The following is a 24,480-nucleotide window of genomic DNA, read 5'->3' on the forward strand; positions in this document are numbered from 1 at the left end:
AAGCAGCTGCAGGGGGCCCCAAGCAAGAACTGCCTACCAAGCCCTTCCCAGAGGCCCATGGAACTCACGACTAAAGAAAATGTTGGCTGTATTTTCACCCCTGAGAAAATGGAAGGGACACGTGTTTCTGCTGCATGCCCCTCTGCCCACTCGCTGCTGTCGATACCACGGCTCCAAGTTTGGACTCGTGGGCGGCGAACGAAGGATGAGCAGGCAGCTGTGTGACCCAGGGCCCCACCCAGGTCCCTGGAAAACTGCTAGAGTCCCAGGGCAAGGAGATTGTGGCTGAGCGTACGCCAGGCGCGGGGAGGGGGCGGGGCATGGCGCGGGGACGGGGCGGGGCATGGCGCGGGGGCGGGGCGGGGGCCGGGGCGCGGGGAGGGGGCGGGGCATGTCGCGGGGGCGGGGGGCCGGGGCCGGGCATGGCGCGGGGGGCGGGGCATGCTGCGGGGGAGGGGCGGGGCATGGCGCGGGGGCGGGGCGCGGGGAGGGGCGGGGCCGGGCATGGCGCGGGGGCGGGGCATGTTGCGGGGGCGGGGCGGCGGGCGCGGGGGCGGGGCGCGGGGGCGGGCCGGGCTCTGAGGCCTGGGACCCGCCGGGACTCTAAGCCCCCGTGTCCCTCTGTCCACCCCACAATGGCGTCTCCCTGACGACTAAACAAGTTGGCGCCCACGGAACCCTCACACTCCAGCCCAGCATGCTGCAAATGCCCACGAGCCAGCCCTCGACCTGGGGTGCCCATCTGTTCAGGGGTTCTTTGCCTGATGTGCACAAAAGAGCCAATTCTGTGGCACTGGGGTTTTGAAGAAAGCGTTTATTATCGAGCACAAAGCAAGGAGAAGAGAAGGCCTATGGCCTCCCATCTGTCTCCCCGGCCTGGAGAAGCTTTTGGTGCTTCACAGCATTCAAACAAGGCAGGCAGGCTGGGCGAACGGGCAGGTGGCCTCAGGCTGATTCGAGGACCTTCATCTGTAACCATCGAGGGAGCTATGTGCAGGAGCACCAGACTGCAGGGTTGCAAAACAAAATAAGGGGATACGAGGGGACAGTCCGCCTTGCTTCCTGTTCAGTTACAGGGTAAAGATTATGCATTAGAGGACATAAGAAGCAAGGCATCTGGGTAACAGCGCATAGGTGTAGCTGACACTCCTTGTAGCTCTTGGCTGCATTGCAGTGTATCAGAAAGTTAGTGGTCTGTAGGTTACAATTATACCATTAGCTTTCTGGTACACCTGGGGAGGGTGAGGCACCGCCGGGAGTGAGAGGTCCTGAGCGAGCAGAGTCCTGGGGGCTCGGCGGTGGGGTGCAACACTGAGACCCTAGCCCAGTCCAGAAGAAGGAGAAGGTGGGCAGGGGCCAGGGAGTTTGCAGGGCCTGGGGTACAAAGCGGGAAGACAAAGGCCTTGGGGGGGGGCTGTGTCTCAATTTCCTGAGATAAATGAAGCTACCTGTGCAGGTAGGGTGTCAGGGGCTGGGGGAAGGGCTCGGACTGGAGGCTGAGTGTGGGGGAGAGGCTGCCTGAGGCCCCGTAGGCGCCTTATTCCTTTTTTTAAAAAGGTATTTATTTCCATTTTATGTATTTCCTCTTTATCCCCCCTCCGCCAGCTGGTCCTCTCCCTGTTCGTCGTTTGCTCGCCTTCCCCAGGAGGCACCGGGTATCAAACCTGGGACCTCCTACACGGATGTGGAGTCTGCTCATCTTGAGGGGGCTCAAACCTGAACCCAGGACCTCCCCTGTGGTATGTGGGCACCTACTGGTTGAGCCATATCTACTTCCCCCTTACTCCTTTTGCTCTTTCATTCTACTCCCTTTCTGCTGTCAAGAGTACATGTGATAGGGGCGGCGGACTTTGCCCAGTGGTTAGGGCGTCCGTCTACCACATGGGAGATCCATGGTTCAAATCCCGGGCCTCCTTGACCCACGTAGAGCTGGCCCATGCTCAGTGCTGATGCGCACAAGGAGTTCTGTGCCATGCAGGGGCGTCCCCACATAGGGGAGCCCCACACGCAAGGAGTGCACCCCATAAGGAGAGCCGCCCAGCGCTAAAGAAAGTGCAGCCTGCCCAGGAATGGGGCTGCACACATGGAGAGCTGACGCAGCAAGATGACGCAACAAAAAGAAACATAGTTTCCCGTGCTGCTGACAACAACAGAAGCAGACAAAGAAGATGCAGCAAATAGACACAGAGAACAGACAACCGGGGGGTGGGGGGGTGGGGGGGTGGGGAAGGGGAGAGAGAAAAAAAAAAGAGTATATGTGATAGCTAGAGCTCTGGCAGCTATTTTGTCCATGGAGGGGTAGGTGTTAACAGGTTGAAATATGTCTTCCAAAAAGATATGTTGAATCAATAATGAAAAGGTTAATTAAAAGACAAATATTTGGAAATGAAGAAATACATTTCCCAATAACTTGTGGGTCAGGAAAGAAATCATAATGGAACTTAGAAAATATTTAGAACTTGAGATAATGAAAACACTGCGTGTCAACACTTGTGGGAAGCAGGTAGAACTATACTTGAAGGGAAATTTGAAGCCTTAAGTACTCAGAATGGAAAAACGGCTGGAAGTCAATAAGCTGAGCTAAGCTTCCAATTTGGAAAAAAGTAAGGGCAAAAGTCAATGAAACAGCAAACAGACATGCAATGGGGATCTACGAGGCTGCAGTTGATTCTTTGAAAATGACCAATAAAACTGAGAACTTCTGTCAAGACTGATCAAGATAAAAGATAAGGCACAAACATTCCTAGGAATGAGGACAGAGGACATAAGCACAACTTCAGTGAGTTAACAGAGGATTTGTGAGTCATTTTATGGTAATAAATTTGAAAATCTGGATGAGTGGACAGAACTCTAGAAAAATACAACTTAACAAAAAACAAGCCAAGAAGAAAAAAGCAACCTGAATAGTTCTATAACCATTAATTAAGTTGGATCAATAAACACAAAGGAAACCAGGCCTAGATTGTTTTACTGGCAAGTTTTACCCTCGTTTAAGAAAAAACAATTCCAATCTAAAAAAATATTTCAGAGTAAATAAAAAAGACATATTTGTAAAAAAGAGAGAGACGCTGAGGTCCTAACCCCGGTGGAGAAGAGTGAGGCGGGGCGTCAACGGCAAGCGCTCTTTATTGAGGCGGGGGCAAGGGCGGGGCTCCCGGGCTGGCCCTCGGCGGCCGTCAGAAGGCGATGCTCTCCTCGTACAGCGACAGCAGCAGCAGCGCGGCCCAGCCGCCCAGGAGCCCCGCGTTGTGCAGCAGGAACAGGAGCCAGGGCCGCGGGTCGCGCACTCGGAGCATGGCCGGGAGCTGCGGGCAGGCGCGCTCAGCCCCGCTCAGCCCCGCTCAGCCCCGCTCAGCCCCGCTCAGCCCCGCTCAGCCCCGCGCCCGCGCCCCCGCCCGCGCCCCCCGCGCCCCCCGCGCCCCCGCGCCCCGCGCCCGCGCCCCCCCCCCCCGCCGCCCCCCGCGCCCCCGCCCCGCGCGGACCATGTCGCAGAGCGCCACGTAGAGGAAGAGGCCGGTGGCCACCGCCAGGACCCAGGCCTCGCCCTCCGCGCTGAAGCCCGCGGCGAGCGCCACGTAGAGGCCGGCGAAGGCCGTGAGCGCCGAGGCCAGGTTCAGCAGCACCGCGCGCCGCACCGACAGCCCCGCGTGCAGCAGCGCCGCGAAGTCCCCTGCGGGGCGAGGGGCGGGTGAGACCCGAGACCCCGCCGCGGGAGGCCGCGCCCCCGGGCAGCGTGTCCGCCACCACCCCCGCAGTCCCCCCCAGGCCCCCCCGCAGTTCCCCCCCAGGCCCCCCTGCAGCTCCCCAGGAAGTCCCCCTCCGCAGCACCGCTCTCCCCCACCCCCGTAGGTCCCTCCCGCAGCCGCCCCCACACACAGCGCCGCCCCCCCCCCGCAGTCCCCCCTCCGTAGTCCCCCCCACAGCCCCACACACACCGCCTCCCCCCCCCCCCCGCAGGTCCCTCCCCCCGGGCAGTTCCCCCCCCACAGGTCCCCCCTCCCCCGCAGCGCCACACCCCAGGGCAGTACCCCGGCAGCTCCCTCGCCCCTGCAGTCCCTCCTCCCACAGTGCCTCTGCCCTCTCCCCGCAGCTCCCCCTCTCCCGCAGCTACCCCGCAGCTCCCCCTCTCCCCTCTCCCGCAGCTACGGTCCCCAGGGCAGTCTCCCCCCCCAGCCCCCCCAACAGTTACCCTCCCCCCCAGCTTCCCCTGGAAGACCCCTCCAGTGCCCCGCCCTGCCCCCCGCCGCAGCCCCCTCCGCAGTGCTCTCCCTGCAGTTCCCCCCCACAAGTCCCCCCTCCTCTGCAGCGCCACCCCCCAGGGCAGTACCCCCTGGCAGCTCCCTCTCCACCACAGCACTGCTCCCCAGGGCAGTACCCCCCCAGCTCCACCCGCCCCAGTTGCCCCCCCGGCAGCACCACCTCCTATAGCCCCCCCCCACGGCCCCGCCCCAAGCTCACCCAGCTCGTGGGGCACCTCGTGGCAGAACACAGCCAGCGACGTGGCCAGCCCAGTCTTCCAAGAGGACGCGAAGGCGGCGCCCATGGCCAGCCCGTCCGCGAAGTTGTGCACTGCGTCGCCCACCGTGATCACATAGGGCAGCAGCCGCAGCTCTGCGGGGCAGGGGCGCAGGTCGGGCATGGCCAGGCGCTCCCTCAAACCCCTGTGGGCCACGGGGGAGGACTCACCTGGGTCACCTGAGCTGTTGGGCCTCTGGAGCTCTGGGCTCTCCTGGGCTACCTGGGCGGGGAGAGTTCATCTAAATGAGAGCCGGGGCGGGGGGGGGGCAGGGGCGGGCAGGGGTCCTGGGGGCCACAGGCCAGCAGGCTCCTCACCAGGTCAGTCCGGGACTCCCCGTGGGGCTGCTTGGGCGGCCGGAGCTCCACGGGGCTCATCTGCAGGAACAGGCTGTGGCTGTGCCCACCGTGGCTGCAAGGCTGGCCCCTCTCTGGGTCCTGTGCAGAGGGCAGCTGATGCCCGCCGCCCTGGTCCCCGTGCAGCCGCTCAGACCACCCCCACCCCTGCCTGCCTGACCTCGGGGTCCGGGGGCAGCAGGAGGTTGAACAGGTTCTCAAACAGGAAGAAGATGTAGAGCCCACCCAGTGCAGCCAGGAGGCGCCAGGTGGGCTGCAGGCTGTGGCCCTCCGCGCCGTGGTCATGCAGCCCCAGCACCTGCCAGACAGGGGACGCTGCGCCGGGGCAGGCATTTCAAGGCCCCCCTCTGCCCAGGCCAGGGCATGCCGAGGGGAACAGGGAGGGGGTCCCCAAGAATGTGTGCGGGGACGAAGGGCAGAGAGGGCAGCCTCGGGCCGGGGCCAGGCCAGGGCCCACCTTGGGCAGCAGGTGCAGGAAGGCGTCTCCGGTGAGCGCGCCCACCGCCATGCTGAGGAAGGTCTGGATGACGTAGTGGGTGGCGGCGGGGTAGCCCACGCAGGCCAGGAGCAGGAGGCCGAGCACGGAGGCCAGGCAGACGAGCAGCGTGGCCAGTGAGCCGTACAGGTACACTGCGGGGGGCGCGTCTGAGGGCCCGCAGGGCCCGGGAGCCCCCAGCCCCGCTCTTCCCCGTGGGTGGAGGGCGCCGGAGGCCAGGGCGGCTTGCTCTGCTCAGGCTGACCCCCTGGCCCGGGAGCCCCGCTCCCCCCGCCAGGCCTTCCCACTCTCGCTGGTCTCCTCCCCCTCCCGGGGCCAGTGTCCCCAGCCGGCCGCACCCCCTCCCCCCGTGGCCGGGCGCCCCCGGCGTGCCTGGGCACTCACTCTCGGCCTGGCTGAGCCGGCCCTGGGCGGGGGGCTGGAGCGGGGAGCGGCAGGCCCCGCTGAGCTGCTGCTGGAGCAGCGCCGGGCTGAGACGGGCCCAGGCTTCGGGGTCCACTCCCGCCTCCTCATCCAGCCCGTACACGGCCATCACGTCGCTGGCGCCGAGGCACACCTGTGCAGGCACAGGACGGGGCGTCGGGGGCTGCAGCAGCCCCCCGGTCCCCCGCCTCCCGGGACCCTCGCCCGTTGGGTGCTCACCGTGTCCCACACAGTGGCACTGCTGTTGGGGGCGTCGCGGTGCACAGGGTCCTCGGGGCCGGCCCCCTGATGGCTGTGGTCGTGGTCCCCGTGGTCGTGGTCCCCGTGGTCGTGGCCCCCAGGGGCCTTGCCCTTGGTCCCCACCCCCAGGCGCTGCATCAGGGCGGCCAACTCTGGCAGGGAGGACAGGGCCACCCAGTCCACGTGGGCTCCAGTCCCGCACGCCCCGGGACAGAGGCTCTGGGACGCCCCTCCAGCTGCGCCGTGGCCCCCCTGGCCGGCCAGTCGGGGCCTCACCCGTCACGGTGATGTTCCGCGCCGGGTTCCCGAGCTGGCGGAACACGAAGTCCACGAAGTACTGCGGGGCGGGCAGGGCGCGGACGCAGGCACCGCGGCCGACGTGGTCCACCAGGGCCGCCAGGACCCAGCCGGGGGCTCCCGGGGCCCCAGCCCCCGCCGCCTCCCACAGCAGCCGAGGCGCGTCCACGCAGGCCTGGGGGTGCAGCGAGTCGGACCCCACCCTCGGGACCCCCCGCCCCCAGCCGGCCCCTGGCTGCACCCGGGACGCCTCCCGCCCAGAATCCGCACCGATGCTGCCCGGCCAGCCGCTCCGGAGCTTCTCGAGCTCCGTGCCATTCCCTCCAGCCCCAAGCCGGGACTTGCCAGAGCCCACCCCTGCGCCCCGGGCCTGCCTCGGGACCACGCCCTGCGTCCCCGCAGCCGTCTCTCCCTGCAGCCCTGCGCCCCGTTGTCTGCATGCCCCTCCCACGTGCCGGGAAATTTTGGGGGTGGCCGTGCCAGGTGTGACGACGAGGCCGCCAGGCACCGCACGGCATGGCTGGCGGCCGCTCTCACCTCCTGCGGGGCAGGCCGCGCGGCCCCGCGGGCCTGGATCCTGCGCAGCAGCCGGTTCAGGCCCGGGCTCAGGGCCTCGGGGCCCTCCAGCTCGGCCAGGAGGCGGTTGGCCCGGGAGGCCCAGCGGCCGGCCCGCGCGTCCTCACACGTGCCCTCGGGGTCGCTGAGGTAGAGGGCCGCGGCGGCGCTCAGGCGGGCGGCATGCGGGGCGCCCAGCGCGGGCTCCGCGGTGGCCCCGGGGCCCTGCGTTCTGGCCAGGGCCAGGACATCCTCCACAGACACACACTGGACAGAGAGGCAGGTGGGCGGGGGCCCGCTCACACACATGTGCACACGCGGGCCCATGCAGGCACGGGCCCCGATGTCACACCCACCCCATGAGCCCTGGGAGCACGGGGCTGCACCCCGAGGGGTGCCCCGGCCGGCTCCCCCGGGTCAGCTTGTCGTGTCCACCTCCAGGCGGGTGCAGGACCCGGCCCGGGTTCCCAGGAGGCGGCCCCGGGCTCCCGGCAGGGGAGGCTGCTCCAGCAGGGTGCCGGGTGCTGGCCGCCGCCGCCTCCTGGAGTTTGCCCCAGGGCCTTTGCAGCCGGCCCCTGGGTCGGCCCTTACCTTTCCACACGGCCCGGCGGCGCAGTGCACACGGGCCGCCAGCGTATTTAACAGGCCACCCAGCGCCGCGTGGTCCAGAGCGCCGCGACCCGAGGCGAGCAGGCCCAGCAGGCGGGTGGGCTCTGCAGCCGCCGCGGCCGCCACCACGGCCAGCAGGAGCGCCGGCCCCAGGCGAGCCAGCTCCCCCATGACCGCGCGAGGACCCCGCAGTGCCGAGAAGGGCCGCGCCAGGCCGGCTGGGCTGAGAGGGCTGCCAGGGGCCAGACTGGGGCTGGGCGCGACCCGCCCGGCCCAGGCCCTCCGCAGGTATTTCCCTCGGGGCGCTGTGATTGGCTGCCAGCGGCTGCGGGTTAACCATTCCAGCTGCTGATCCTTCCCGACAGCGTCAGCGCTGCGGGGGGCGAGGGCCCTGTCTGGCTGGAGGGAGCCTGGACATCTGCTCAGAGCCCCTGCCCGGCTCCTCCCACTCCCCAGGGAGTGGGGGCCCCTGTTCGGGTGGGCTGGGAACCAGGCGCCCCTCCCCCTCTCCAGAGGTGCTCCCCACCCTCCCAGCACTTCCTCACTCCTCCTCCCGGCCGGACCCTCCTGGCTCAGGCCTCCGAGGACCTCAGGGAGTCAGGGAGTCGCTCTGGCCTCAGCCTGGGTTCCCAACCTGGCCCTGGGCTGTGTTCTGGTTGGAGGAGGAGCAGATAGACACGGAGCCCTTCCTGCGCCCAAGCCCCCGGGGACATTCTCCCTAAGAGGCCAGACCTGACCAAGTCCAGCAGGAGGGGGCAGGGACCAGGGACCCAGGAGGGGGCAGGGACCCGGGAGGGGGCAGCCACCCAGGAGTTGCGCCACCCACGCCCAGGGGCAGGAGCCCAGCAGGACGTGCCCCGGCCCCCCTGCCCCGGCCTTTGCACTGGCCTGACCTCGGCTGGTGACCTGCTGCCACCAGCCTGGCCGGGGCAGACTCCTGAACTCCCAGCCTGGGCGGCGGAGGCGGGGCCTGCCCGGAGCTGCCTGTCTCAGCCGAGCACGCAGGGCGGGGCCGGCCAGGCCGGGGCAGGGTCCGAGGTCCTGGGGCAGGTGCCCTCTGCGCACACGCCTGCCGGCTCCCTACACGTGCGCGGCGGCCCTTCCCTCGTGGGAACCGGGCACCCGGGAGTGCAGCGACCTGGGGGCTCCAGGCCCTCCGGGGAGCGCAGGGCGGCCCCGGCGCACAGCCCCCTCCCAGCTCCGCTGTCCCCCATGGCTAGACCGGGCCGTCCCCGGATCCAGAAGCGGTAGAGGAGAAGGGCGCCGGCTCCCGCAGATAGGCCCGCCAAACCGCTGGGCGCCCGGACGGCCCCTGCTCGGGCCCTGGCCGCGGCCTCCCCCAGGCGCGCCGCCGCCGGAGCAGGACGAGCGAGTCGGAGGACACGTTTATTAACGGGACGGGAGGAGCGGGTGCCGATGCGGGGCCGCGCACAGCCGGGGCCGCGCACAGCCGGGCTGCGTACACTGCACACCGCGTGCGCGCCCCGAGGCCCGGGGCGGGGCGGGGTCCCTGGAGCCGGGCTCAGGTGTGCAGGAAGCGGTTGAAGGCGTTGTAGGCCGACTCCAGGTCGAAGAGCATCTGGCGCACCTGCGCGTCGTCCAGCTCGTCGGACGCAGACATGCCGCTCAGGGTCTGCAGCCTGCGGCACAGCGCGGGGTTGGGGCGCGCCGGGGTCGGGGGGCGGGGCGCGGGGCCGGGCCGGGCACTCACCACTGGCTGACCGTCTGGCGGCCCTCGAAGTCGGGCGGCAGGTGGCTCATGCGGTGCATGGTCTCCATCAGCTCCCGCAGGTCCGGCTGGATCTGCACACAGCGCGGGCTGGGACCCTCCCGGGGCCCCCGCGCGTCCCCGCCGCCGCCCCCACCGCGTCCCCCCCTACAGACCCCCGCAGGGCGGGCACCTCGTCCATGGCGCGGATCTCCAGGCGCAGCTTGTCCATCACTGTGATGAAGAGCTGGGGACAGCGCGTGTGAGCCGGGCCCCCCAGGCCTGCTCCCCACGGGGGGCGCGTGGGGGGAGCCCGGGCGGCGGGAAGAGGCGGGGCATGCTCCCACCCACAGGGACACCCTTGCCTGGTGCTCAGCTCCCTCCCTTGCAGCTCACAGGCTGGTTCTCAGGGCAGGTCTGCTCAGGTGCCGAGCCCCCTGCCCCCTGCCCCGCCCCCACCCGCACCAAGCACCAAGCCACTTCTCCTCCCACCTGGGCCACCTTCCCCTCGAGCCCACGGCCCCCACTTCCACCGCCTCTCAGGGTCGGCGAGGTCTCAGTGGAGCCCCCACCTCACAGGGCACCCGGCCCTGCCGCCTCCTGGCTGACCCTGCGGGTGTCAAGGGCCCAGCTGCTCCCACCCGGGGCCAAGGCAGTGTCTCACCAAGGGGCGCGGGCTGGGCAGGGGTCTGCTCCCCCAGAGCCGGAGGCCAGGCCTGCCCACCCCCAGGGTCCCAGGGTGCGGGTGGCCCTGGGGAGCTGCTGGGACACGGCTTCAGAAGCTCCTGCCCACCCCACCTCCTGACAAGGACCCGGCCCACGCGTCACAGCAAGGGGTTCGCTTTAGGAACAGGATTTTCTGGGGTCCACAAAAGCTTCAAACTGCATGCCCCACCCTCTCGACCTGCAAGATGGATGTTCTTTCCATACGCAAACAGATTTATTCCATCACAACAATTCAAAAAGCCTTAAATCACTGCGGTAACAACAGTAAGTCCAAAGTCCTATCAGGCCGTTGATAGGCGTGCGGGCCTTGGGGGAGACGCCGGTCAAGTAGACCCGTGGAACTTGGAGAGCAAGCGATCCGCTTTCAGTACACAAAGGAGGGGCGAACAGAATCACATCCCGTCGCTCAGAGGGAGGAACTGGAAGGAGAACGGTCCCCAGCAGTTCTGAACACCTGCGGGCTCACCTATTAGGTTTCAGGGTAGGGCCTCACCTGTGGACAGAAGGCTCCAGCAGCCCCACCCTGTCCTCGGGTTCCCAGAAGCCACGTTCTCCCTCCGCCCTCGTCAAACACTCAAACATGGGCCCCAGAGGCCCACCTGAGCGCAAGGGGGTGAAGGCTCCACACCCCAGACATCTGCGCTGGCCTCTGAACCCCGGGCGGAGGCCCGCCCTCTCTGAGCTCCGGGGCGCACCCGCCCTTTCTCCACGCACGCTGGGGTCCCTCCCCTCACCCACTTCAGGTGCCTCGGTTTCCGCGTTGCTGCCTCTGAAGTCATTTCCCTTCGACCGCTGCGTCCCTGTCCCCTCTCGTTCAGGCTGGCCTGGTCTTGTTCCTGCAGCTCTCACACAGACCTTGCTGGTTTAAGGTGCAGGAAACGGTTGCGAGCCTTCGGACAGCAACACCTTCCACAGGCCCTCCTGGCTGCGGCGCCTCCAGCCCCGCCTTGCGCTGAAAGGGCTGCCTGGTTCCATGTTAAGTATCCCATGGAGCACTATTTTCTGCTCAGAATTTCCCAAGCCATCAACTTTTGGTTTCTCTGTGCCCTGGAGTTCAGCTCTCAGCTTTCCCTTCCTCCTTACCTTTTGCTATAAGCTGCAAGGAGAAGCCAGGCTGCACTTTCCATGTTTAGTTGGAAATCTCAGCTAAACATCCAAGCTCGTCACTTCCAAATTGTGCCTTCCATCTGACATCAGGAGTCAATTTTGCCAAGTTCTCTGCCATTTTAAAATAAGTTTTGCCTTTTCTTCCAGTTTGCAAAGACACAAGCATCATTTCCATCTAAGTCCTCATCAGAAGTTTCTTTAAAATGTTTATGTTGGGAAGTGGACTTGGCACAGTGGTTAGAGTGTCCGCCTACCACATGGGAGGTCCGCAGTTTAAACCCTGGGCCTCCTTGACCCGTGTGGAGCTGGCCCATGCGCAGTGCTGATGCGCACAAGGAGTGCCCTGCCACGCAGGGGTGTCCCCCATGTAGGGGAGCCCCACGCACAGGGAGTGTGCCCTGTAAGGAGAGGTGCCCAGCGTGAAAGAAAGTGCAGCCTGCCCTAGAATGGCTCTGCACACAGGGAGAGCTGACACAACAAGATGATGCAACAAAAAGAAACACATTCCCTTCCTGGTGCCACTGATAAGGATAGGAGCGGTCACAGAGGAGCACACAGTGAATGGACACAGAGCAGACAACTGGGGGCGGGGGGGAAGGGGAAAGAAATAAAAAATAAATCTTTGGGAAAAGAAAATGCTTATGTTGGGAAGCAGATTTGGCTCAACTATCTGATAGAGCGTCTGCCTACCACATGGGAAGTCCAGGGTTCAAATTAGGGCCTCCTGGCCCATGTGGTGAGCTGGCCATGTGCAGTGCTGCTGCACTGAGGAATGCCATGCCACACAGGGATGTCCCCCACATAGGGGAGCCCCATGTGCAAGGAGTACGCCCTGCAAGGAGAGTCGACCCATGTGAACAAAAGCATGCAACCTGCCCAGGAGTGGCGCAGCACATACACAGCTGACGCAGCAAGATGATGCAACAAAAAGAGACACATTCCCAGTGCCGCTACAGGAATACAAGCAGACACAGAACACACAGCTGGGAAACAGACTTGGCCCAGTGGTTAGGGCGTTCGTCTACCACAAGGGAGGTCCGCGGTTCAAACCCAGGGCCTCCTTGACCCGTGTGGAGCTGGCCCATGCGCAGTGCTGATGCGTGCAAGGAGTGCACCCGTAAGGAGAGCCGCCCGGCAGGAGAGAAAGTGCAGCCTGCCCAGGAATGGCGCTACCCACACTTCCCGTGCCGCTGACAACGACAGAAGCGGACAAAGAAACAACGCAGCAAATAGACACAGAGAACAGACTGTCGGGGGGGGGGGGGGAATTAAATAAATAAATCTTAAAAAAAAAAAAAGAACACAGCAAATGGACACAGAGAACAGACAACGGGGGGCGGGGGGAAGGGAAGAGAAATTTTTTAAAAAATGCTTTATGTTAGAAAACAAGAAAGGTCACAAATCCGTGATCTAAGAGTCTACCTTATGAAAGTAGAAAAAGTCAAAATCAATAAAAGCAGAAGGAAAGAAACGAGCAGAAATTATTGAAATAGAAAACAGAAAAACTATAGAAAAAGTAATGAAACTAAAAGTTGGGTCTTTAAAGAGGACCCCTATCTCACACCTTCTACAAAAATTAATTCAAAATGAGTCAGACACCTAAATGTAAAAGCAAGAACCATACAACATCTAGGAAAAAAATGTAGGAAAATATCTACAAGACCTGGTGGTAGGTGGTAGGTTCTTAAACCTTACACTGAAAGCAAGAGCCACAAAAGAAAACACGGATCAATGGGACCTCCTCAAACTTAAAAACTTACGTGACTCAGGATTTCGTCAAGGTGAAGAGACAACCCACTCCATAGGAGAAAATATTTGGAAACCACATATCTGATAAGGGTTTGATTTCCATTCTATATAAAGAGATCATACAACTCAACAATAAAAGAGCAACAATCCAATTTAAAAATGGGCAAAAGATTTAAATAGACATTTCTCCAAAGAGGAAATACAAATGGCCAAAAAGCACATGAAAAAAATATTCAACATCACTATTAGGGAAATGAAAATCAAAACAAAATGGGATATCATCTGATACTGCATGGAATGACCATTGTTTAAAAGCAGAAAACAATAAATGCTGGAGAGAATGTGGAGAAATAGGAACACTCCTTCAAGGTTTGTGGGAGTGTCAAATGGTGCAGCCTCTGTGGAAGACAGTATGGCAGTTCCTCAGGAAGCTAAATACAGAACTGCCATATGATCTAGCAATTCCTCTACTAGGAATATATCCAGAAGAATTGAAACTATGGCTCAAACAGACATCTGCACACGGATGTTTGTAGCGGCATTATCCACAATTGCCAAAATATGGAAACAACTCAAGAGTTCATCAACTAATGCATAGATAAACAAAATGTGGTATATACATATGATGGAATACTATGCTAAGAAATGAAAAAATGAAATTGGGACACGTATGATAACATGGATGAATCTTTTTTTTTTACATGGATGAACCTTGAAGACATTATGCGGAGTGATAAGCCAGACACAGAAGGACAAATATTGCACGGTTTCACTAATATGAACTAAATATGAAGAAAAAAAGAATTGAGTTAAAACCTCAATTATAGGTTATTAGGAGGTAAGAGGAGGGCTGAGAAGGACTACTGATGCTTATTGTATGTAGACGTTTTAATTAACTTGACTATAAAAGTGTGGAAATGGATGGAGTGATGGTAACACTTTATAGTGAGTAGCAGCTGTTTTGTAAATGGAAATGTGGCTGAAAAGAGTAGTCTAGGGATGTAAATGTTAATTGAAAGAAAGCTAGAAATAACGTAGGGACTGAATAACAGTGAACTCGGAGGTGGATGAGGATTGTGGTTGATGGTACAGATGCAAGGGTGTCCTGTGAGCTAGAGCAGATGAATATCGCTACTGCAGGGTGGTGGGAATGTGGAGAGGCATGGGAAAAATACAACTGGAGTGACCTATGGACTGTGATTAATACAGCAATACTGTAATAGTCTTCCATAAATACCAAAGATGTACTGTGTTGATAATGGGGGTGTATTAGTCAGCCAAAGGGGTGCTAATGCAAAGTACCAGAAAGCTGTTAGCTTTTATAAAGGGTATTTATTTGGGGTAGAAGCTTACAGTTACCAAGCCATAAAGTGTAAGTTACTTCCCTTATCAAAGTCCGTTGCCATGGGTTGGAGCAGGAAGGCTGCCGACCGCTACGAGGGTCCAGGCTTGCTCTTCCTCTGGAGGCTCCGTGGTCCCAGCTTCTCCCAGTGTCAGCTGTGGGGTAAGTCTCGTCTCTCCTGGGGCTCTCACTTCTCTTCAGGCTCAGCTGCTTGGGGCTCTGGTCTCTGCAGCTTCCCACTACCAGGTGAATAGCTCGTTTCTCCTCTCGGGGCCTCTGCCATGTCTAAGGAGCCATCTCTATGCCTCTGTGTTCTCCTGTGTTTACTTCCCAGGGTTCCAGCACCCAAAAACGCCAACCTCCCTTCTCTGTGGTGCCGTTTCTTTGTGGCTCAACGTCCTACTGCCGTCGCCCAGTCAAAGCCCTAATCATAATTTAATCATGCCCAGAGCGACAGACCAGTTCACAAGCATGATCCAATACCCATTTTTGGAATTCATAAACAATGTCAAACTGCCACAGGGGAGGTACGGGGAAAGGGTGCCAAATGTACGCTGTGGACCATGGTGGGTGGTAATAGTCCAATGATACTATCTCATAATCTGCAACAAATGTCCCACCACAGTGTGGTACATTGTTGAAGGTGTGTTGTATGGGAATTCTACACATGTGCATGATTGCTCTTTAAGTTTACAACCTCTGTAATAAAAATATATTTTAAAAAATAATAGGGTGGGTTTGGAGAAAAATACACCAAATGTAAGACATAGACTATAGTTAGTAGAATATTTTGATGATACTCTTGCATAGGTAGTAAAAAATGTCTCACAACAATTCAAGGTGTTGGTGGAGGGGTGATGTATAGGACCCCTGTATGATGTTATACATGTTTATTTTGTAAGCCTACAACTTTTACTATAGACTTGTTTATGTATGTTCATGTATGAATGATATACTTCAATAAAGTTTTAAAAATGTAAAAAAAAAGTTGGGTCTTTAAAAGATCAACAAAGTTGATAAGCTTCAATCAGACTGAACCAAACAAAAATGAGAGAAGACACACAGGATCGATATCAACAATGAGGAAGGTGACAAGCGTAAAAACCCTAGTGGAACCATCCCAGGTCCTCAGGATGGAGGAATAAAATATGGACTAGAATGGACTTACTGATATTCTACGATCAAACTGTTGTGATGAGTAATAGAAGAAATTTTAGCATCCAGGTAGAGAAGTGGCTACAGTAGTTGCTGAGGGCAGGGTAGAAGAGATATGATGTGGGGGCATTTTGGGGATTTTGAGTTGTCCTAAATGATATTGCAGGGTCAGATGCTGGACCTTATATATCCTGCCATAACCCACTGAACACTGGGGGAGAGTGCGAACTACAGGGTAAACTATTATCTGTGTAGTGCAGCAGTGCCCCAAAATGTGTTCACCAAGTGCAATGAGTGTGCCACAATGATGAGGGAGGTTGTTGGTGTGGGAGGGATGGGGTGGGGAGAGGGGGTATACGGGAACCTCTTTTTTATATATATATATATTTAAGGGTTTAAAAATTTTTTTAATAAATAAATCAAAAGGAATGTTACATTAAAAAACACAAAACAAAAAACATAAGAGGTTCCCATATAACCCACTCCCCACCACATCATTTTTATAAATTCTATTTTTTTTGAAAATATATACGTCACAAAAAAAAGTTACACTAAAAAATATAAGATGTTCCTGTATATCCTGTATATCTTCAAAAAAATACAACTTACAAAAATGATGTGGTGGGGCGTGGGGAGTGGGTTATAGAGAACCTCATGTTTTTTGTTTTTTTATGTTTTTTAATGTAACATTCCTTGTGATCTATTAACTTTAATTTTAAAAAAACCTAGTGGATATAATGAACAGGTTTACGTGAATAACTTAGACAACTTACAAGAAAGGGGCACATTCCTTATAATTCACAAACTATCAAGAAGGTAGAAGATATCCTGAACATTCTCCCATCTATTAAATAAATTAAATTAGTGGTTAAAATTGTCCCATCAATACATAACTGTCAATTGAAAGGAAGCTAGAGGATAATCTAGGAATATAACATAGTGATTTGGTGGTAGATGATTATGGTTAATATAACAATTATTATAATTATCTTTAATGTCCCTATTTTTGCCAACAGTCTCTTCAAAGCTATCTTGCCCTTTTTTATCAAGCATCTCACAATTCTTCCAAAATCTTCACTTTACCCATTTTAAAGGCCCTTTTAACTTTTTTTTTTTTTGGTATTTGCATAGCAGCATGCACCCCACTTTTCTGGTACTGATTTCTGTTTTAGTTTACACTAACAGCTGCTGGGAGCAATATACCAGAAATGGGTTGGGATTTATTGGGTTAAAAGCTTACAGGTCTGAAGCTGTGAAAATGTCCAAATTGAGGCATCATCAGGAGATGCTGCTCCCTGAGCTGCAGCCGTGGGCGCTCAGGCGCGGTGGTGTTTGCCCCCGTCCCCCGCTCCAGACCTCCTTGCTTCCACCTTCTGTCTTCAGTGGCCCTGGCTGTGGGGCCTGCTCTCTCAGCTTCTGCATTCCTCTGGCTCTGCAGTTTTCTTCTGTGTCTGTGGCTTTTTATTCCTCCATTTATAGGGGCTCCAGTGAGAGGATTTAGACCCAGCCTGGGTCCTGCAGTCTAACCGAGGTAATTCAGTGCAAACGCCCCACCTACGGTAGGTTCCACACATAGGAATGGATTAGCTAAGAGGATTTCCTGAGGCCCACAAAAGCTTCAAACTGTCACAGACATAAAATGTTGAACATACAATATTTTGTCTCATTTCTCTTCCTTTTTACAATATAAATTTAACTGTAGGATAGTATTATAATTTGAATAATTATTTTCAGGCCAGTGTTCCCCAGATTCTACTTCATACTGGACCAGGCTCCATTTCAATATCCTCCTTTTCTTTTTACTACTAAACACAGACCCTTATCCAGAATGCATTTTATTTTTCATTTTTATTTTTTTTTCAGAATGCATTTTAAAGGGCTGCAGTCAGATGTGCTAGTAACACTGTCCACGACTACCTAAAACTAATAATTAACTTTACAATATTAGCAACAGTACCAGTACTTTACAGAGACCCAACTTACCCAACAACCAGGTCAGATATGGACCAGAGCCAGATGAAAAGGCCGGTCAAACGTGGAGGGAGGGACGAGAGGGTCTTGGGGGAGGTGGGACCTGGACAGCTGAGGTCTGGGCAACTGTGCTGGCCTCAACCCTGCCTTCTCCTTCGCTCACCGATTTTGTGTCCAGAACCTAGAACTGTGTCTTCTCTCAAAATAAGATTGTACCCATGGGTCGGCGGCGCCAGTGGGGGCGCAGCCTCGACGATCAAGTCTCTAGACAAATAGGTCTGGTGGCCGTGGAGGGTTGGACTGGACAAGCTCTTCCCACCAGAGTCACCAATTGTGACCAAGCAAGGGCTTGCCGTCCAATGCGCACAGAAGTCAACACTGTGACACCAGGATTTCCAGGAGAGGTTTATTACGAGGCAGTCAAGTAAGATGACTGGAGGAAAAACTCCAATCTGTCTCTCCAGGTCTGAAGAATCCAGGGTCCGTGCAGAGTCAAACGGCCTTCGGGTTCGGTTACTTCAGAGGAGGCATGGCCTGGGGTGGGTCCTAATCCTCTTACTGGAGCTCTTTATAAATGGGATGAAGAGAGACAGACAGAGAAAACCCCACGGAAGCTGAGAGAGAAAGCCAGGGAACCAAGAAGCTGGAAGCAAGGAGACCCAGGAAACCGGCTTGACCAGCGGGTGCTGCCCGAGCCTTCCGTGTGCTGGAGGAGTCCAGGAGCGCCAGCTGCTGGTCTCCAGGGAGCAGCATTGCCTGATGACACTGTGATTTGGACATTTTTCTCAGCCTCAAAGCTGTAAGCTTGTAACCTAATAAACCCCATCGTAAAAGCCAACTCTTGTCTGGTATACTGTACTTTGGCAGTCTAACAAACTAAGAAAAACTATTAAAATAACAAGTATAAGCAACTACAATATGATTCAAAGGAAAGGAATTGCGCTGAACTAACTCTTATGATAACAGGTATACATCACTCAGTAGATGGAACTAAGCTAAAGGAACAAGAACAAGCACAGCTGCTGGAGTCAGTGGTTACACCACAACGTGATGAGCCTTGAACACGTGACTCTGAGTGAACTAAGCCAAGACAAGAGATCACGGATGGTACAGGTTCCACGCACAGAAAACACCCCACGAGGCCACAGGGAAGCCTGCAGGCCCTGCTGCCCTGCAGACCGCGGCTGGCAGCCCCCGCCCAGCAGGAGGCCCTCATGGGTATTTCCCTCCCGGCGCTGCGATTGGCTGCCAGCAGCAGACTAACCATTCCAGCTGCTGCGGATCCTTCCGGATAGCTGAGCACTGCCGGGGGTGGGGAGCCAGGGCCAGGCCAGCCCCGAGGGCAGCCTGGACATCTGCTCAGAGCCCCTGCCCCCGTTCCTCCCTCTCCCCAGAGCCCAGGGTAGCCCCTCCTGGGGCTGGCGGCCCCTGTGCGGGTGGGCTGGGAACCAGGCGCCCCTACCCCTCTGCAGAGGTGCCCCCCACCTCTCCCCGCCCCTCCTCCCTGGCTCAGGCCTCCGAGGTAGGATCTCCGGGAGTCGCTCTGGCCTCAGCCTGGGTTCCAACCTGGCCCTGGGCCGTGTTCTGGCTGGAGGAGTAGATAGACACGGAGCCCTTCCTGTGCCCAAGCCCCCAGGGACAGTCTCCCTAAGAGGCCAGACCTGACCAAGTCCAGCAGGAGGGGGCAGGGACCCAGAGGGGACAGGGACCAGGGAGGGGGCAGGGACCCAGGAGGGGGCAGCCACCCAGGAGTTGCGCCACCCACGCCCAGGGGCGGGAGCCCAGCAGGACGTGCCCCGGCCCCTCTGCCCCGGCCTTTGCACTGGCCTGACCTCAGCTGGCGACCTGCTGCCACCAGCAGAGGCGGGGCCTGCCCAGAGCTGCTTGTCCCTGCTGAGCACGCAGGGTGGGGCGGGCCAGGCCGGGACAGGGTCCGAGGTCCTGGGGCAGGTGCCCTCTGCGCACACGCCTGCCTGCTCCCTGCCTGCTCCCTACACGTGCGCGGCGGCCTTCCCTCGTGGGAACCGGGCGCCCGGGAGTGCAGCGACCTGGGGGCTCCAGGCCCACCGGGAGCACAGAGCAGGGAGCACGGGCGGCCCCGGCACACAGCCCCTTCCCAGCTCCTCTGTCTCTGGTGGCTAGACCACGCCGTCCCTGGATCCAGAAGCGGTAGAGAAGGGCGCCGGCTCCTGCAGATCTGCCTGACAACCTGCTGGGCGCCGGGACATCCCCTCCTCGGGACCTGGTCGGCCCCTCCCCTGCCCTGCATCTCCCCGCACGGCCGCTAGCCCGGAGTGCAGGCCATCACTCTTGTGCTCAGACCAGCCCTGTGGCTGTCACCTCCTTTTCTGCCCACTTCCCGTCCCCCTTGGCAGCAGAGGTGGCGCTGCCCCCACTGGCAGGCCTGGGTCCCCACTCCGCCCAGGTGTCTCCCTCCCCCTCAGCCTCCAGGCCCCCATCTCCAGCCCGGGTCTTTTTCTCCCAGCCCACACACTGGGAGTGTCCCGCACGCCCCATCACGCTTCGGCAGGAGCCCCCTCCTGCACGCGCTGACGCCAAACCTTGGCCCTTCTGGCCTGGGCACTGCCTGCGCCCGGGGGCAGCTCTACAGGTGCAGCTCCCAGCACCTCACCTCCAAGCCTCGAGTGCCCCACGCTGGCCCCGGCCCTGCCCCAGCACAGCTGCCTCCGATAGGCGGGACGTGCGCTCAGTGGGCCCTGGAGCCCCAGGCCCAGGTGGGGCTGGGGCAGGCATGGCAGGCAGTGTGCTCTGCGCCACCCCACCTCCTGCCCGGGCAGCGCCCCCAGAGGCTGTCCCCAGCCACAGTCGAGCCTGCAGCCCCCAGACCAGCTCCCGAGGGCCCCCAGGGCTGTGGGCCCAGGACCCATGCTGGTTCTGGGGTGCAGAGGGCCGTGCCTCAGCTGCTTCTGCAGGGGGCGGGACCCCGTGGGCTGGCCCAAGCGCGCCCCCCGCACGGAGCAGGACGAGCGAGTCGGAGGACACGTTTATTAACGTGGGACGGGAGGAGCGGGGTGCCGATGCGGGGCCGCGCACAGCCGGGGCCGCGCACAGCCGGGCTGCGTACACTGCACACTGCGTGCGCGCCCCGAGGCCTGGGGCGGGGCGGGGTCCCTGGAGCCGGGCTCAGGCGTGCAGGAAGCGGTTGAAGGCGTTGTAGGCCGACTCCAGGTCGAAGAGCATCTGGCGCACCTGCGCGTCGTCCAGCTCGTCGGACGCAGACATGCCGCTCAGGGTCTGCAGCCTGCGGCACAGCGCGGGGTTGGGGCGCGCCGGGGTCGGGGGGCGGGGCGCGGGGCCGGGCCGGGCACTCACCACTGGCTGACCGTCTGGCGGCCCTCGAAGTCGGGCGGCAGGTGGCTCATGCGGTGCATGGTCTCCATCAGCTCCCGCAGGTCCGGCTGGATCTGCACACAGCGCGGGCTGGGACCCTCCCGGGGCCCCCGCGCGTCCCCGCCGCCGCCCCCACCGCGTCCCCCCCTACAGACCCCCGCAGGGCGGGCACCTCGTCCATGGCGCGGATCTCCAGGCGCAGCTTGTCCATCACCGTGATGAAGAGCTGGGGACAGCGCGTGTGAGCCCGGCCCCCCAGGCCTGCTCCCCACGGGGGGCGCGTGGGGGGAGCCCGGGCGGCGGGAAGAGGCGGGGCATGCTCCCACCCACAGGGACACCCTTGCCTGGTGCTCAGCTCCCTCCCTTGCAGCTCACAGGCTGGTTCTCAGGGCAGGTCTGCTCAGGTGCCGAGCCCCCTGCCCCCTGCCCCGCCCCCACCCGCACCAAGCACCAAGCCACTTCTCCTCCCACCTGGGCCACCTTCCCCTCGAGCCCACGGCCCCCACTTCCACCGCCTCTCAGGGTCGGCGAGGTCTCAGTGGAGCCCCCGCCTCACAGGGCACCCGGCCCTGCCGCCTCCTGGCGGGCCCTGCGGGTGTCAAGGGCCCGGCCGCTCCCACGCAGGACCAAGGCAGTGTCTCACCAAGGGGCGCGGGCTGGGCAGGGGTCTGCTCCCCCAGAGCCGGAGGCCAGGCCTGCCCACCCCCAGGGTCCCAGGGTGCGGGTGGCCCTGGGGAGCTGCTGGGACACGGCTCCAGAAGCTCCTGCCCACCCCGCCTCCTGACAAGGACCTGCCCACAGCACGGTCAGCTTGGAAATGTGACCCCGGGCGTGTGCCTCCTGCTGCGACCCCAGCTCAGCCTCGACTGCGTGAGACCCAGCGCCCACCGAGACGACGTCGGCGATGCAGCGGTTGAGGTTCCCCTTGTCATCCTTGATGGTGATGGGCCGGTCCTCTCTGATCCTCTCCATGGCCAGTGGACAGTCCAGCTGGGGAGAGGAGACCCTGAGGTGTCCAGCCGAGGAGGGAGATCCTGAGGTGTCAGCCGGGGGAGGGGCCCCAAGGTGTCCAGCTGGGGGCGGGGCCCTGAGGTGTCCGCTGGGGGGGGGGGGCAGTGGGTCTCCTCTGGCCCCTGGCACTCACACGGAACTTGCGGCAGAACTCATCGATGGAGCTGATCTCTGAGCCCTGAACCTGCCGGAAGGCGGCTTTGTACTGGACCAGGAGCCGAGAGCAGGCCGCTGTGTACCTGGGGAGAAGCCACAGCCATACAGCGGCTGGCAGGACACCCCAGGGTCCCCCATTAGACACGCAGATAGCTCTCATGGCAGGGAGGCCCAACGGAGTGCTTCATGCAAACCGCAGAGAGACGAAGTTTCCCTTTGTGTCTGCCCAATCAACAAGTCCTGAAGAAAGGTAGGGGGACGCGCCGTAGCCCGTGGGATGGCCACAGGCTGGTCACGGCCGTGGGGACACGCCTAGGGATGAGCAACCCGTCCCCTCCACCCCCAGCCCAGCCATCCTGCCCTGTGCCCGGCGCTCATTGGCAGCTCACAGGTAGACCCCACTGAGCAAGGACCACGCACCTCCCAGCCGGCAGGGATGGAATGCCACCGCTGCTGCTACTTGTCCAGCGTGATGGCAGGGGTAGTGACGGCCCTGGGACACCCACCGGCCTGATGGCGGCAGCTGATGGACACACAGGCCCCAAAGGGGAGAGGCGCTGGCCTGACCACGGGGCCCGCGCACCGCGGGGACTCACTCGCTGGGGGTGACGCAGTCCTTGATGTAGGCCTTCTCCAGCGCCTGCATCGTCTTCACCACGGCAAACAGCTCCGCCATGTTGTCGTATCTAAGGAAGGCTGCCTGTCAGGCCGTGCCGCCGGAGGAGAGGGCCCTGGCTGGGGGCACACGCTGCCTGCCCCAGCCCACTGCCCTCCCAGCCCTCAGTGTGGGGGTGAAGGGGGGATGCTCAGGCACAGGGGGCCTGGACGTACTTCTCCCGCTCCCGGGCATTCTTATACAGCTTCACTTCCTGTCGGGAGAAGCAGACAGGCCATCACCCTAACGCCCTGGCGGTGGCCCAGAGCCCTGGCGAGAGGGGAAAGCAGCACCCCACTTACCTCGTAAAGCTCTGGTTTGGTCCCAGGGGCTGCAACAGAGCAGAGAGTTGGCAGGCTACCCTGGAAGGCTCCCCCGGGGTGTCCCTGTCCCGCCCCCTTCCCAGGCCTCGCCTTCCTGAGGATGCACCTGTGCTGCCCTGCAGCCAGGTGGGGCTGGAGGACGAGGCCAGCAGCCTGATGCCGCCCGGCGAGCGGGCACGAGCGGGGGCCACGTGCCTCCCAGGCTTCCCCTCATCTGCAGCCCTTTGGCCGCCCACCCTGCCTGCTAAGGCAACGCGACACCAACGAGGATGTCGAAAGCCCCAAGGCGCCGAAAGGGCGCTCCCGGGCTTCGTGACACAGGGTGTCCACGACCCGAGGCTTGAGCCACATTTAGGGTTTGCTGTCTCTCTGCCCGGGAGGGCAGTCAACCCACCTGGAGGAGGTCTCGGGGGCTAGGCTTGGCCCCCCCAAGGCCACAGGTGAGCAGCTGAGGCGGTCAGAACCCCGTCCCCACCCCGTCGCCCCGCCAGCCTTCCTTGGGCCACACTCACCTCCCAGGCCCGGAGTGGCCGGGACCCCGTGGAACATCCTGGGGGCTGGGCAGCGAGGCCTGGGGGAGAGCCACCGAGCACCCTGAGTCCAGAGCAGCAGCAGCCAGCCCCCCCCCCCAGGTGCTGCCAGCAGGAAGGCCCGGCTGAGACACGGAGGCAGGCCAGGGGTGCTGGGCGAAGGGGCAGGCTCAGGCGGGCAGGGAGGTGGCGGGGGCTGCCCTACTCTGCCCAAGAGGCCTGGGAAGGGCAAGTGGCGTGGGCAGTGGGAGGCAGCTGGGCGAGGATGGGGGATGCAGGGGCCCCTCCTGTGAACACAGATTAAGAGAGGATGGCAGGTGCACCGACTGCTAGGTGAGAGCAGCTGGGAGGTGTGCCTGGGAGAGCGGGAAGAGTCTTCCCCTCCAGGGCAGGTCCTTAGACACTTCGCGGAGACCAGGGGACCAAGGAAGATGAGCTATGGCTGCACCGGGGGTGCTCGGGCCAAGGGAACGGCTCGTCTAACACCGGGCCTTGAGATAGGAACGCGGGGGGCCTGGGAACGCGGCCGAGGCAGGCCGGGGTCAGAGCGCACAGGAGCTTGGGCTCTGTTCTGAGGCCCTGGGGAGCCAGTGGGGGTGAGGCTGCGGGGAAGCCCCAGGCTGTAAAGAAGGGGACGTCGGGGGACGCTGAGGGCCCGGGCTGGGAGGAGCGGCCTCAGCCAAGCGCTCCCGGGGACAGGAGCAACGACAGGCCCGCCGGGCCGGGAAGGGACGAAGGCCTGGAGCCGCCCCACAGGGGCAGGGGGACGGCCACGCGCCCCCCAACCGCGCGGGTCGCGATCCCGGGCGGCGGCCGCTCCGAGGCCTGAGCCGGGGAAGCCCGCGGGCGGAGGGCGGAGGGCGGAGGGCGGGCCCAGCCCAGAGCCGCCCCTTGCCCCCCGGTCCCGGGGGCCGCCACCCGTGCCCCACGGCCGCGCACAAGTACCTGGGCGTGCCGAGGGGGTCCCCGAGATGGCGCCGGGGCGGGGCGTCCTCCTCCCACCGCGCAGGGCCGCTCGCCGTCTGCGCCTGCGCGCAATGGGCAGGCCCACCCCCTCCTTTCCCGGGCAGCGGGTGCGCATGCGCAAACTGCACCCCGCCCCGACGGGAGCGCGCTCCCGGAAGGGCCGGGTTTGGGGTTCCCACCTCCGCCCGCAGACCCCCGAGTAGGGGGCGTCCCACCCCCGGGCCCGCACCCCGCCTCA

At 60.9% G+C, this 24,480-nt stretch overlaps 3 protein-coding genes and 1 long non-coding RNA gene across 4 annotated transcripts; 1 reads left to right on the forward strand and 3 right to left on the reverse strand.

Moving 5' to 3' along the window:
- Window positions 1–2,951: 2,951 nt before the first annotated feature.
- Window positions 2,952–8,411, reverse strand: SLC39A4 (solute carrier family 39 member 4). The gene is made up of 12 exons (XM_058276194.2): window positions 7,475–8,411; window positions 6,866–7,150; window positions 6,308–6,503; window positions 6,011–6,183; window positions 5,753–5,924; window positions 5,330–5,502; window positions 5,033–5,170; window positions 4,834–4,953; window positions 4,687–4,738; window positions 4,459–4,611; window positions 3,483–3,670; window positions 2,952–3,305 (listed from the first exon to the last, which is right to left on the reverse strand). Exons 1-12 carry the CDS (start codon window positions 7,661–7,663, stop codon window positions 3,177–3,179), a joined length of 1,968 nt encoding a protein of 655 aa, XP_058132177.1. The 5' UTR covers window positions 7,664–8,411; the 3' UTR covers window positions 2,952–3,176.
- On the forward strand, window positions 7,563–18,088 carry LOC139436445 (uncharacterized). Its single transcript, XR_011645735.1, has 2 exons — window positions 7,563–7,780; window positions 14,178–18,088. It is a non-coding gene; the product is annotated as an uncharacterized lncRNA (long non-coding RNA).
- LOC101428411 (vacuolar protein sorting-associated protein 28 homolog) lies at window positions 8,870–9,751 on the reverse strand. The gene is made up of 3 exons (XM_004472030.5): window positions 9,394–9,751; window positions 9,204–9,295; window positions 8,870–9,132 (listed from the first exon to the last, which is right to left on the reverse strand). Exons 1-3 carry the CDS (start codon window positions 9,430–9,432, stop codon window positions 9,015–9,017), a joined length of 249 nt encoding a protein of 82 aa, XP_004472087.1. The 5' UTR covers window positions 9,433–9,751; the 3' UTR covers window positions 8,870–9,014.
- Window positions 18,089–20,242: 2,154 nt separating the features above from the next.
- Window positions 20,243–24,359, reverse strand: LOC101428848 (vacuolar protein sorting-associated protein 28 homolog). The gene is made up of 10 exons (XM_004472031.4): window positions 24,222–24,359; window positions 23,259–23,317; window positions 22,726–22,754; window positions 22,600–22,637; window positions 22,365–22,454; window positions 21,746–21,851; window positions 21,490–21,591; window positions 20,774–20,827; window positions 20,584–20,675; window positions 20,243–20,512 (listed from the first exon to the last, which is right to left on the reverse strand). The coding sequence occupies exons 2-10, from the start codon at window positions 23,293–23,295 to the stop codon at window positions 20,395–20,397; spliced, it is 666 nt and encodes a 221-aa protein (XP_004472088.1). The 5' UTR covers window positions 23,296–23,317; window positions 24,222–24,359; the 3' UTR covers window positions 20,243–20,394.
- Between the last annotated feature and the right edge of the window lie 121 nt (window positions 24,360–24,480).

This window comes from Dasypus novemcinctus, chromosome 14, assembly GCF_030445035.2.
Source record: "Dasypus novemcinctus isolate mDasNov1 chromosome 14, mDasNov1.1.hap2, whole genome shotgun sequence".
Lineage (NCBI taxonomy): Eukaryota > Metazoa > Chordata > Mammalia > Cingulata > Dasypodidae > Dasypus > Dasypus novemcinctus.

Coding starts and splice junctions, on each gene's coding strand:
- SLC39A4 (XM_058276194.2), bottom strand. CDS start 7,663: ATGGGGGAGCTGGCTCGCCTGGGGCCGGCGCTCCTGCTGGCCGTGGTG. Junction 6,184..6,307: donor GCGGAACATCACCGTGACGG/GTGAGGCCCCGA, acceptor CCTCCCTGCCAG/AGTTGGCCGCCCTGATGCAG. Junction 4,954..5,032: donor TGCTGCCCCCGGACCCCGAG/GTCAGGCAGGCA, acceptor CCCTCTGCACAG/GACCCAGAGAGGGGCCAGCC.
- LOC101428411 (XM_004472030.5), bottom strand. CDS start 9,432: ATGGACAAGCTGCGCCTGGAGATCCGCGCCATGGACGAG. Junction 9,296..9,393: donor AGATCCGCGCCATGGACGAG/GTGCCCGCCCTG, acceptor CGCTGTGTGCAG/ATCCAGCCGGACCTGCGGGA. Junction 9,133..9,203: donor CGCCAGACGGTCAGCCAGTG/GTGAGTGCCCGG, acceptor GCTGTGCCGCAG/GCTGCAGACCCTGAGCGGCA.
- LOC101428848 (XM_004472031.4), bottom strand. CDS start 23,295: ATGTTCCACGGGGTCCCGGCCACTCCGGGCCTGGGAG. Junction 21,852..22,364: donor GACTGCGTCACCCCCAGCGA/GTGAGTCCCCGC, acceptor GCTTCTCCCCAG/GTACACAGCGGCCTGCTCTC. Junction 20,676..20,773: donor AGATCCGCGCCATGGACGAG/GTGCCCGCCCTG, acceptor CGCTGTGTGCAG/ATCCAGCCGGACCTGCGGGA.